Source organism: Pterocles gutturalis, unplaced genomic scaffold, assembly GCF_000699245.1.
Source record: "Pterocles gutturalis isolate BGI_N339 unplaced genomic scaffold, ASM69924v1 scaffold33718, whole genome shotgun sequence".
NCBI lineage: Eukaryota > Metazoa > Chordata > Aves > Pterocliformes > Pteroclidae > Pterocles > Pterocles gutturalis.
The window spans coordinates 19,982-32,769 of NW_010121636.1; the positions used below are offsets into that span (position 1 = coordinate 19,982).

The 12,788-nt window shown below is 42.6% G+C and overlaps 1 protein-coding gene across 1 annotated transcript; it reads right to left on the reverse strand.

Moving 5' to 3' along the window:
* Positions 1–2,360: 2,360 nt before the first annotated feature.
* On the reverse strand, positions 2,361–12,330 carry RNF144B (ring finger protein 144B; the record flags this gene model as incomplete). Its single annotated transcript, XM_010077303.1, has 5 exons — positions 2,361–2,501; positions 2,698–2,787; positions 4,470–4,614; positions 5,760–5,964; positions 12,270–12,330. Coding segments are annotated over 5 exons (642 nt in total), but the record flags the coding sequence as incomplete, so codon positions are not given.
* Positions 12,331–12,788: the final 458 nt, after the last annotated feature.

A 12,788-nucleotide genomic window follows, 5' to 3' on the forward strand; every position in this document is an offset into this window, starting at 1 on the left:
AAAGGAAAAAAAACTGTCTAGCAGAAGGTGCATTGGATATAGGACCACAAAACATGGAAAGCCCACTAATTTTAATGCAAAGGATATTGGTACATTACAATGCTGGTTATGGTTAAAGAGACTGTATAGCTCCTATATTTTTTCCTTGAGGCTTCGTTAAAAGTAAGACTCTCAACTGCACGTTCATAAATAAAATGGAAATTACAGTAGTGCCATAAAATCATAGAAAAATAGTGCAAAGCCAAGGGCTGGACACTTTAATCTGTTACAAGTACCCCCAGGCACTACCATTACGGCTCTTACAGAAAACACAGACAGAAAACATTCTCTGTTTTTTTACAAATGGCAGTTGCCTGCATTGCACTCTGTATTTAGAATGTACTGACTACCTTTCTGCTTCCCTTCCAAGCTGTGGATGGAGAATAAATATAGCCTTTCACACTGGTGAGCACTGCCCGTCCCCAAGTCGTGACTGGTAGCAAAATCAGACAGTATTTATACAAGAAAACAATTAAAAAGTAAAACAGACATCATTTAAGGCTTTTGTCCCTGCTAGTCTGCTCAACAGACTACACTTTCTTAAAACAAGAACATCTACTGCTTCTGTTACAGTAACCAGAGAGCAAAGATAAACAAAAAAAAAAGGTCACATTTACGGCTGCCAAGAAGGCAAAGTTCCTGAGGCTCGGCCAAACGCAACAGCAAAGACACTCTTTGCAGCACTCTTCAGGTGCCTTGCGCTGTATGCACGGAGGAGGGCAGACTGGTGGAGGGTGAGCCAAACACAACGCTCAGGTTGAGCATCTCAGTTAAATCTTGCAGCCTTTACTGAAAGGGGTTTGGAATTACAACGGATTATACAGTGCAAACTCGTATCAATTCCCACAGATATAAAATGCACAGATGGGAGTCCAGAACAAAAGCTGCCACCGGCCAGGGTTGTAGGGAGCACCAGCCATTAAGGAAATAAGCTCCAAAGCCTGGAGTAACTCCAGCTCATCAGTGAGGTTTCAGTGAACTTGTACAGGTGTAACTGACACCAGGGTCTGAACAAGTTTGGTGTTGAGGCACCACATTAGAATGAAGGGTTCATTAAATGGCAGCCTTTCAGATTTAGAGCAAATAAAAATTATCGGTAACAGAGTTTGTTCACCTTGAGCACGACAGAAGAAATACCCACCAATGGATGGAGCTTACATTTACACTGCATTTCTCAAGTATTCACTTCAGCAGATCCAGAAGGTTTTAAAGGAGGGTTTGGCTTAGCCTGCTCTGAATAACTTTTTAACAGGGTTCTTGCTGCCACCCCATGTAAACTGCTGAAAAAATATACTGACAGCCTAGAAAATAAATTGTGCATATGTATTCCGCATATGCATGCCCATGCGGCCACTCTAGAGGTGCACAATCAAGATCCCAATACTGCGCACAAAATAGGAACCACATCATGGCCTTTCTTAAAATATTGGCTTCACAGTGAGTCAAGGCCAGGCTGGATGAGGCTTTGAGCAACCTGGGCTAGTGGAGGGTGTCCCTGCCTGTGGCAGGAGGGTTGGAACTCGATGAGCTTTGAGGTCCTTTCCAGCCCAAACCATTCTGTGATTCTATGTTACTGACAGAAGGCATGTCCAGCGGCATGGAAATATGCATACTCCTCATATTTCAAGGTAGATATGTCATGTTTTATCTGAAAAAATATCAGCTTTCTCAAGGTTGTCCAATCTCAAAAGAGAGCCCTATCTTAGTTAGAAATAATTCTGCTGTTTTTTACTTCTGTAATTGAGATCAACAGTATAAATCCAATTGATTTCAATGCTGAAAGAAATACCATGGCAGCCAATTGACAGGAAACTGTCAAATGTATTTTCTTAACAGTTACCTTTAACGGGGCACAAGCTAGCTGGAAGAAGAACTTAATCAGGCTTTTCCCTCCCTCTTTTACCAAATACCCAAAACTTTCTGAGAACTCTGAGTGTCTCCAAGAACCAACAGAAAGCATGAGAGTAATGAGTGGGTCTGCGGAGGCAGAGTAACATTGCAGGATCAAGTCATGTGCAGCTGATGGAAGATGGTAAAGTTCTAGCAGTCTCAAAAGGTGGCTCATATTTAAGGGTATGAACTACTGAACGGTGTCCCATTTTCCTTTTAGAAAGCAAAAACCTACACCACACATACTGTACAGTTACCTAGACTTTTCCCACACTAGGATTTGTTAGTGATAAAGTAGCCTGTGAAAAATAGGCACTTTCCCAAGAACTGGCAAAAAAGGGAGTATCATTTGGTAAGTATGGCACCAAAATACAACAATTGTGCTTTCTCACATGTATATGCAGTACAGATGGAGGCTCAGACACAGAGTTTTAGGTTGTTGGCGGGCTGTGTTTTTTCTTTTTGCTTCGGCAAGATTTGCAAATGCAGCAGATGATGCATGGAGATGCCACGAGCAGCAAGGGAGAGGTCACCAATGCTATGATACCTAGTCCAACAAGGATCCCCACAACCTGAAAGACATGGTGGTGAAAAGTACGTGTTTAGCTAATGTGGAAAATTAAAATACACGGGTGCATGCATAAGCACAGCATAAGTCATAATAATAGATGAAAACATGAAAATAATCATCTTGGTCCTTCACTGAAGGGTAAAATCTCTTTGCTTCATGCATGCTGGAGAGCTCTGCTCAGCTGACTAGGAACACACCTGAGTTCTGTTCCACATCACCGAAGCCCGTGAGTGTCCCAGCTTGTTTCTGCAAGGGCCTCTGTCATAATGTCTTAAGAAGATATCATTCTGAAAAAACAAAAGGAGAAGCTGTAAGAGTAGGTTACAGTACTGCAGGGAGAGGTTCAAGACTGGACTCGAAATACAACTTTCCTGACACTGCTTTAAAATTACCAGCTGCTGGCAAACAAGTTCACCTGTCTTCCAAACAATTATCCAGAGAAACTTCTTGCACTTTCAAAAAGTGTGGTGTGCTTGGGACCTGAACTAATGTAGAGTGTCTTTCCTCCCCCACTTTTCGAAAGCATAAGCATATGCACCTATTGCACAAGTACCTAGTCTGTAGTTCGGTGATGATAAAGGGGCCTGTAAACAACAGATAATTCTGAAAGCTACCAGCCTGGGGAATCACCTTCCTGAGATACTTCTACCTTCTGTTCTCTTGCTGTCCTTGCGCTTCAGAGTAATTTTCTTCCTAGGCTTAACAGGAAAATTTCAAATGTAGGAAATCCCTGTTTCTTTTCTCTTTTCCCAGTAATACTGATTAAATTATCCATTTTATCTTGAGAAGATGTGTAATGCCCTGCATTACCCTCGCCTAGCCAGCTGCGCTGTAACCTGATGCGTCTTCCTCTTTCATTTTTCAGCCCTGCTCTTTGGCCCTCCAGGTATTGCCTTCATCTACACCTGGAGCTCCTGTAACCCTGCACATTTAGGAAAACAACATTTGAATTACACAGCCACAGTTTCTTTTTTCTTTTGAACTGATGAAAACTTGGTAAGGGCACGTGTGCAGAGTCTGTGAGAATTTGACAGTCTTCCAGTTCAGCACGGTGTTAAGCAATCATTGCGTACTGTACGTACTCTGAGGCAAGCCGTAAGGCTCATGTTGAAAAAGCATGCTCACACACACAGAAATGGGACAGAAACTAGGTAAAACCTGTTTAGCATGCTGAGAAAAAGAAGGATGAAGAATGAGGAAGTCTCATTGTTTGCTGGCTGCGGAGTACAAGAAAGAAGAAAAGCCATGCAGCACCTAACATTTTATTTCAAGTGCCGGTAAAATCCTTTTCACACTCCCACAGTTGTTACTGACAACTGTGCCAAAAAGGGAAGCTGCCATATACTTGAAACTTGAAGTCCACATAAATTGAGACTAGTTGGTACCCCTTGAGAAATAACTAGCAACCTGCACTTCATAATCTATGCTCATAATCCGTAATTTTTATCCTCAAGCCTACTAACCAATCATTCTCTTCAGCAAACATGGCACTAGAGATGGACTAGTAAAGGAGACCTAGTCCATATGAGCTCTTAACTCATCCTACCGTGAAACAACCCCGTTTCCCCAGTACCATACAATTTTTTGCACAGGCTGTGACTTTTGAAGTTGGAACAAGACAAAGACAATTATTTCCCCGGCTCTCAACCAAACTATTTTTATCTAGAGCACTGAAAGAGGGAATCAGAGAAGAGTAGTGCTGGAATGGACCTCCAGAAAGCAACTGGTCTGTCCCATTTCCCTCAAAGAACTAGCACGGGACTCACAGACATGTCTATAATCCTCTATGGAAAAAAAAAAGGATATTGATAGAGATAAAAACACTGGATGAACAAGAAGAAATTAAGTTAGAAGCTGAACTGAGCCAAGACATTCACTAGGATATCAACGAATTCAGAGCTTGTATAGGGCCTCAGACTAACCCCAATCCCATTCCCCTTTACCTAGGTGTTTTTTCTGCAGCACTTACATCCAAGTTCTGTAGACAGTACCAGCAAAACGTGTGCTTGCAGTTCTTGCACATCATCTGGGCACAGCCCTCGTTTCGCTCAATATAGATCCGACAAACTGGGCATTGCTTAATTGGTGCCTCTGTCTCTGTTCCAATAAGTGATCTAGAAGAGTAAAGAGACATCAAAGTGAAATACGAATGTAATTAGTGTTGATATTAAGGTCCACTGCCTAATGTGTACTGTGCTTACTTTCCAGAGCATCTAATATTGTTGTCTTAACGTACTCAATGTGTGAAGCTCGTTATAGTCTGTACAATACATTGAAGTATACTCACTACTAGATGCAAGATTATTAATATCACAAAAAAGTGAAACTCCCTTCCCTTGGTCTTTCATGCTACATTAAACCAACACTCACTACACCCACAAATTTATCAAATTAGCACCTTGTAAGACAGCTTGCACAATTCATTTAACAGGACTGGATTATGCAACTCGTAACACTGTCCTTGCCTAAACAAAACAGCCTTGAACTCCACCGAAGCCAGAGATCAAACCTGGAGAAGAAAAATTATGGCAAGAGCTCTTTGGCAACTCCTATTCAATGAAGTTTCTAGCAAGCAGAACGCTTAGATTTCAAGTCTTTAATTTCTTGCAAAAAATGATAGAAAACTTTGATCACACATGACTGAATGTAATCTGATTCTAATGGATGGCCAGAGACATAATATAATTTAAATACAAAAATGCTTTAAATTGTTAATGCCTTATGCAACCTTATCTGTAGATTGTTTACACCTATGCAAAATGAGCATAAATCAGATTTCTCACACCAAATGGGACATTTTACACCCAGTCTGGATAAGAGTTAAGATTCATCTATCAGAAATTCTATTAATATTAAGTAGGGATGATTTCTTAATCATAGTATAAGCAAAGTTTGGATCCCAGAATATTGGTGTAGTGAATTTTTTCATATGGGCACAAGTCATAATTCTAGCATGTGAACAAAGCCTTTAGGCAGATTCAGAGTCCTGGAGGGCTTCATCTTTCAGAAGTGGCAGTGACAACCCAAGCTTCGTAAGTACTTAAATAACATTAAGTATTATAAAATACAATGTACCATTTAAAATAATAATTAGACTGGAATTATATTTAGGAAACACCAGGAGAGACAGACAGTCTCAGAGCTGCACCCACGCAGCTAGAGGGAAGCCACTCCATGAAACTGATGTGAGGCACAGAGCTAGCACCCCGTGCCAAAAAGCACCAAAAGACTGCAGGGCCTCCATGGGTTCCCCTCTTACCCCTGCTCGGTTGGTACTGGAGTAGTTTGGTTTTCCTGGCACAGGCGCTGCGGATGCCATGCCTCCTTGCAAGAGGAGCAGAACGTCAGGTGGCAAGCTGGGCACTCCACCGGCACCGGTGCTCCCGACTCGTTGGGTGCAATACGGCACACCGTTTGACAGTCAGCTGCAGGGCACCATGTTCTCTGGGGGTCCAAATGGACTTCTGAAACGTAACAGAAATAAAATACAGTCCCCTTCTCATTCCAGCGATGTGTGTCTAGGTATGCAAGACCCAATTCTGCATGTGAGTGGAGAAGTGCTCCTCTTCTTTAGGCAGGTCTGCAGCATCACAAATGACAATACACTACACAGGACATATTCTTTGCCTTTATAGGGAGGTACAAAAGATGAATGTAACTGCTGCTTGCTGAGAAGCATGTGTCTTTTGTGACACTAGACCATTCCATGCCTTTCACATGTGGAAGTCATGCAGTATCTTTCAGGTAAATAGCAGAAGGACCGTCATTCAGTTAACATCAAGTCACTCTTCATGCCTTATTTCCTCCCCTTTATCTACAAACTCCAATTAATATTCACTTTTTCATATGATCACTATTTGTCAGGTATGAGATTACAATAGCCAAGGTAAGATTCGGGATGCAGACACTAAGTTACAGACACCACCACATGGCAGATAATGATAAATGTTGATTCTTCCTCTCGCTCCCCAATCTTTATTCAAGGGATTTGGAGTTGCAGCAGAAATCCAGCTGAAACACGTTCACTGTTAGGGTTGCCCACAGTGTGTGTGTGTGCTTTATGCTGTTCCTACCAAATGTTCCCACCCTGCAGAGCCTTCCTAGAGAAGGGCTGTCATGCCTGCAGGAGCTACCTGCTTCTCCTCCTTTCCTGGGAGCTCTCTGGTACCACCACTCAAAATAAATAGATGGAGGGGATGTCTCACAAACAGGTGGAAATCCCTGACTGTGACATGTCAAAAGCCATTACAATGTACCTCCCAGCACATAAAATACCATCCCACTTCCAACAAAAGGCTGCACAAGGGCCCCAGACATGTTTTCTGGCAAATTTTTCTGGAACAGTTTAAGGAGCTTCCTCCTATGCACACCCCCTGCCCGCACTGCTCCTCTGCAAGGGGCTGCTGGCAGCCCCCAGTGAAGGGGTTGCTGGGTGGGTATCCAGCAGATGCTCCAGTCAGCATGACAAACAGCTCAGTGTCCACATACCCAGAAACTAGAAACTACACGACTAGAAATGTGTTCAAAGTAGTAAAACTCTCCCTCAAGCTCTCAAGCACTTAGACACACATTCATGAACACCTGAGGAGAAGGACACCCCGTAAACCTCATGCACTGGACACTCAGTTCTTTTCCAACGTGCTAAACGTCTCTGTTCACCTTGAAAACTTCTGGTTCGTTTAAAGCCATCCCTCCTTCCCATTTGTCCAGGACACTAACAGTAAGGAACCACTTAAGGATGCTCATCCTCTGCTGGCTGCAGGACACACAGGCACGCAACGCTCTGACTACAGGGAATTTTTAAGTCTGTGTCAGAGTGCTCTGACAGATGTGGAGAATTTCTCCATCCACAGCAAAGGCTGCCATCTATCATTTAGGCAGTGCCAGCAAACCACGTGTACCCTCTACCTCCAGCCACTTCACAAATCTAGCTCTCTCCTTGCCTCTTATTCTCTTACGCACGCTTCCTTTGCTCTCCAAAACAAACAAACATTTTGGTTTCTACTGAATGAAAGTAAGAACAAAATAGTTTGCAGCTTCATTTCTGAGGAGAGGAGAGAGACACGGATGGGCAGCACGAGCCACTTTACATTTTTACCTACTTTTAAAATGTAGTGTCCTGACTGAGAAATCCTTATTTCTGTAGCTTCCCTCGGTGTCTCTTAAAAGAAACTCTGAACCAGGTAAGACCATGGCTTAGTACTGGCTATTGCATTTCAGTCTTCACACAGCAGGTTCTGTGTGCTTTCTGCTGCGACACGGCAGTTAAAATGAGAAAAAACGCAGTTCCTGCAGAAAGCTGCTTAACATACTCATCTTTGGAAACCTAAATTCTCCTATCCTGTTTTCGGACGAAAGACAGGATGTCTGGTTTTGACATGATTGGGAGGAGGGGAGTTGAGCTGTAAATCTCCCTGATTTTTACAAATTTCTTGCAGCAAGAGGTAATGTAGGAGATGAAACTCCCTCTTCTCCCACTTCCTCCATTTTACAAAGAACCTACAGATGGTGTTTTGCAATCCATGCTGTCTCAGACTGCTTGGTTTACCATGGAGTACAAGTGAAACCAGAAAGAAAAAAACAAAAAACAAACAAACAAATGAAAAAGGAGCAACCAAAAAAAGGAACGAGGCTATCGTGTTGCTCTGACAAGCTGCTCCACCTTTTTGGCTAGGGCCATTTCTCTCCTGAGCCTTTCCCCTGCTTCCCCACAGCCAGTTCAGCCACACTCACCCCACTCTCAGGAGGAAAGCCTTCCCAAACAGTGCCAGTACCAGGCAGGGATCTGGCCAGTTTTCACAAAACACACAAGGAAGGATGTGAGATGTGGGAGACAGGTGGGGGAAACGCAGCAGAGTGAAGAAAGGAGAATTTCTGGTTCAGGAGAGGTACCCACTGAAAGGATGAGCTCATGCCTTTGCAGAATATTAAGAAAACCTCCCTTAAAATGGAACACTTTTCGGTCAGGCACAAAACGGAGATTATCATCATCTGCCATTAGACGTATTGGGCAATAGTCACAGAAATAGAAATACAATGCATGTATCCTAACCGCATCCTGTTCCTCTATTTTGTTACTTCTGATGACCACATCAACCCCATTCTAAACAGACATAGAGCAGCAATTCCTGTTTCTTCTATTAAAACATGCTGTACGGAAGCTCTGTGGCTAGTTCCTCACTGAATGCAGAGAGGCTACAGATATGTACGAAAGCTTGGTTGTAAGGCTGAAAACATCTGCATTCTAAGAACACAAAAACCACAAGAGAATAGCATATCTTTAGTGCATTCCTTATTAAACCAAGCAAGTGTCTATAGATATTTAATTGTATGCTAATTACTTATTACAACTTTTTCACCCTATATTATCTGTCCATTTAAAAAAACAAACAAACAAACAAGGAAATAGATAGGAAATCTATATATAGATAGGTTTTGGATGTACAAGTCCTTCTTCAGGTCTTCAAAATTTTCCTCAAAATTCATCTCATGATGGAAAATGTCAGGAAGGGTGAGAAGCACTGGCTGTACCAATCACTTGAAGACTGGTAAGAAAAGACTACAGAGCAAGAGCAGAAAGACTTACCCAAGATGCTTGGGTTTTTTATCTGGTGTTTCTAGTAAAGCAAAGAAGGTGCTGAAGCAGAGAGCCCATATTTCAGCAGAATAAAGCTGAGAGGGGGAGGGCTTAGATATGATCCTTAGGGGTCTCTTCCAACTTGAGATATGCTGTGATTCCATGAGCTTTGTTGATCAGAGCAAACGTCATGAAGGACACTCTAGTACCTGCGAGGAGAGGGCAGAGTTGGGCAGTAGTGGCTTGGGCTTTGCGTCAGGCTAGATTTGAAAAGGGCCAGGTGGCACTATAGATGACACAGACACAAGGCAACGTCAGATCTCAGCTGACAGGAGTCTCTGGGCAGATTCCGGGTCTGAATTTGGCCTCAGCAGGCGCCACTGGCAAGTTTTATTGCTAGTTTCAGAAGAAGACTGTCAGGCTAGTGCTGGCATGGGTCAGGGCAGGCAAGCTTTGCCAGGTTAGGGTCAGGTCTGAGAACAAAGCTGCAGGCCAGCAGATGCTAATAAGCCAAGTCCAACTGATGAATTCAAAAAGGTCAGCCTTGGGTCAGTGCTAAATCCAGGACAGGCAAAAGGTCTTGGCTGGGGTTGGGATTAGTGCTGGTGTCCAGGTCAGGTGTCCTGCTTTAGTTAGCAGGAATTATTGTTCCCAGGCATCAGTAAGCTGGATTTATTGCTGGGGCCAACAGGCAAGGCAAAAAGGATGTGTTTAAGCCTGCCAATTGGATGCCAGTTTTACTCATCATACAGGAGAAAGGACAGAACTTAGAAACATAACGAGGAGCAGTAATGGAGGTGGAGGAGGATTTGTCAGACTTAGGCAAGAAAGAAAAGGGAAGGAGGATTTAAAAATTAGACAAGTTTCAGGCTTCTGTGTGTGGGAGGCAGTTAAAAAAAAAAAAAAAAAAAGAGAGAGATTGGCAAGAGATCATGAGTTCAGCTTTGGCTAGTTATACAGAAGATACCAGGAAATCATTAGTTTCACGGTTTTCAGTTAAAAAAAGATTTTACATAAAACAGGTTAATGTATTGCAAGAACGTCTCTCTTTCTTAACCCTTTTTTAATACAGTGATTTAACAACCTCTAATTTCCACTGTCTAGGGCTGTAGACAAGCCACTGCTTGGCTTGTGAGCTGGAGGGACTTCCTAAGGAATTCAGGATAAACAAGAAGGCGGTAAAACAGGAGAGAACTAAAAAATGAAAACAGGGCTTGGGATTTTATTTAATTTTTGCCCGAGTGCCTGCAAATCATAGCTACAATTCTTATCTGCCCATGAACTCTGGGGCATACATATTTTGCAGTTTTTGTACTTCGTGATCACTCCCCGTGACTCATGCCAGATGAGATTCTGCAAAAGCCCATATATTCTTCTATCTGACCATCTTTTCAAGTGCATTACTGAAATACTAGGGCCTGAGCAGTGAAGTCCTGAATCAAAGTTGACCTCTAGATGAACCTCACAACCTTACAATATATCTAATATATATAATATTGATCACATATGCAATGTATTACCTTATGAATATATGCCAGTTTATAAAAGTTTTGTTGTAACGCTTATAGAGCATTGCTATAATGCTTGCTGTGTAAGGTTAGCCAGCAGAAAGACACTAATTGCGTAACAGTAGCCAAAATTAAGGACGGATGTGCCCTATCGCCACAGATGGCAAAGGAATGTGGCAAGTCGTGACAAGCTTTGTTGACAGATACATAATCAAGATTATTAGATTCTTTTGTTCTTGTTATCTTCTCTCTCCGGCCCTGGCCAGGCTTGAGACGGACGTTAACAAGGAGAAAACCACACCAGATGTTTTTCACAGTTTAAGACAGAAAGTTGTTTAATCAACCATATAAAAGCTGTGAACGTTTGCAGGGAAAATCGTAAGCCTCATCCATACAGTGGACACACTGTATAGAGATATTTCCCAGTTGCCGGGAAGGGTTCTCTCCAAATCCTCGCTGCAACCGGGCTCCCCAGCGACTGTGGATCTGGATGATGGTAACATATTATCAGGGAACTGGTGATGTATCTTTCTTAATCACTATTGCTAACTCTACTTTCTGCTTGCTATGGTAGTTTGCTTATTATTTTGCTGCTTTACCTTATCTTGCTTTAATTTATTTTCACTGTATTATTTTTCTCATTATTTTATCACTTTAAACGTAAGTAAAAATAAGCTTACTTCTTTAATTTGGCTCCCGTGTCCTTTGTGCTAACCCCGTCGACTGGCAAAACAATTACTATGCCTAACTTCTATGAACCTCTGCATTTTCATTTACATTCCCAATCCATCTGCATCTAAGCATGCACACAAAGCAAGAATACAAATACAGGCTTTCAAGGAAAGTTTGAAAACAAGCAGAACCAGGGCAAATCAGTCCCAGATACACTACCCTGCAAGCTACCATGGAATGAGTTCTTTGAAAAACGCTGCAACTTCCAGCTGAGGCTTTCAAGTTGGCGTCAGTCTTCAAAACCAGCATGGGACCTCACCTTTCTGACTAGCAAGTTTCTTCTTCAGCCTTGGCAAAGAACCATCTCCTGAAGCAGAAGGCTGAACTTGGGCATGGGAAAGCTTGACCCCATCAAGACCTTTAGTTTTGAACTGCTTTACCTAGTAGGACTCACTCAGTAATGAGGAGTCCAATTATCCCTCAGGAAAAAAAAATATACTAGATGAACACCCACGAGGCTTCTACATAAGAAAAGCTCTCTTGCAGGGATGTTTGCAAAAATTCCCATCACACTGCAGGGTCAGTCTCCCCCAGAAGTTCTGAAGATCCCTATGGATGTATGAAAGGACCATGTGCACCCTGCACTGGCCTCCAGCACCTTATCTAGTTCTACCAGTACAACTACCACCTCAAGGATCCAGGATGAGTATGCTGCAGGAAGAACGATGGAGCCTCAGGCATGCAAACTGAGAGTGTTGCACACAAGCTTGATTAAAAGCATGGTATTGCAGTAAGATGCCACTCTGTTGATTCTGCTCCACTGAAATAAATTCAAAGTTGTCTGTGGCTCACAGTCAGACCTAGTGATTGCTCTTAAACTATTTCAAAACAGAGAAATCTTCTCTGTCTCTTCCTTAACTCACCCAACAGGATTTGTCTTTGCAGTATGTAAAACTGCTGCCTCCACTGACACTTTATAAAGGAAGGTAATAGAAACCAAAAAGGTTCGCACCTCGTTCAAACTTCAGCCTCTTGTACAACTGAAACTGGTCAACAGGCACCAAACAGGCAATCTGAAATGAGAAACAAACACACACAAAAAGCATTAGAAACACAGACTTGAAAAAAATTAATAAGCACCCTGTTGTACACACCTGCTCTCCTGAGCTGCGTCCCAAATCCACCTTCTTTTCCTGCTTGCTTTCACCACCATCTTCCTCTGTGCCCTGACTTCCTCCTCCAAAATGTAAAGTGGTTCTTGACCTCTCCTATTTCAGCCACACATTACCATTCAGAGGAAAGCCTTCTTGGTAGATTCTGTACTTACTTCAGGCTTCTCGGTTTTATTTCACGTTGGTTTAATGTAACGAAGGATGACAGCTGGCCAGCCTTGGAGGCTGCAGCATGTTGTTCACGCACAAGAACACAGCTCAAATGAAAGGTTCCTCATTCATGTCTCCCAGACTTAACGGCAGGGGTCACTTAGCTCTCAGGAACTTATTTTTTCATAGAATCATTAAGCTTGGAAAAG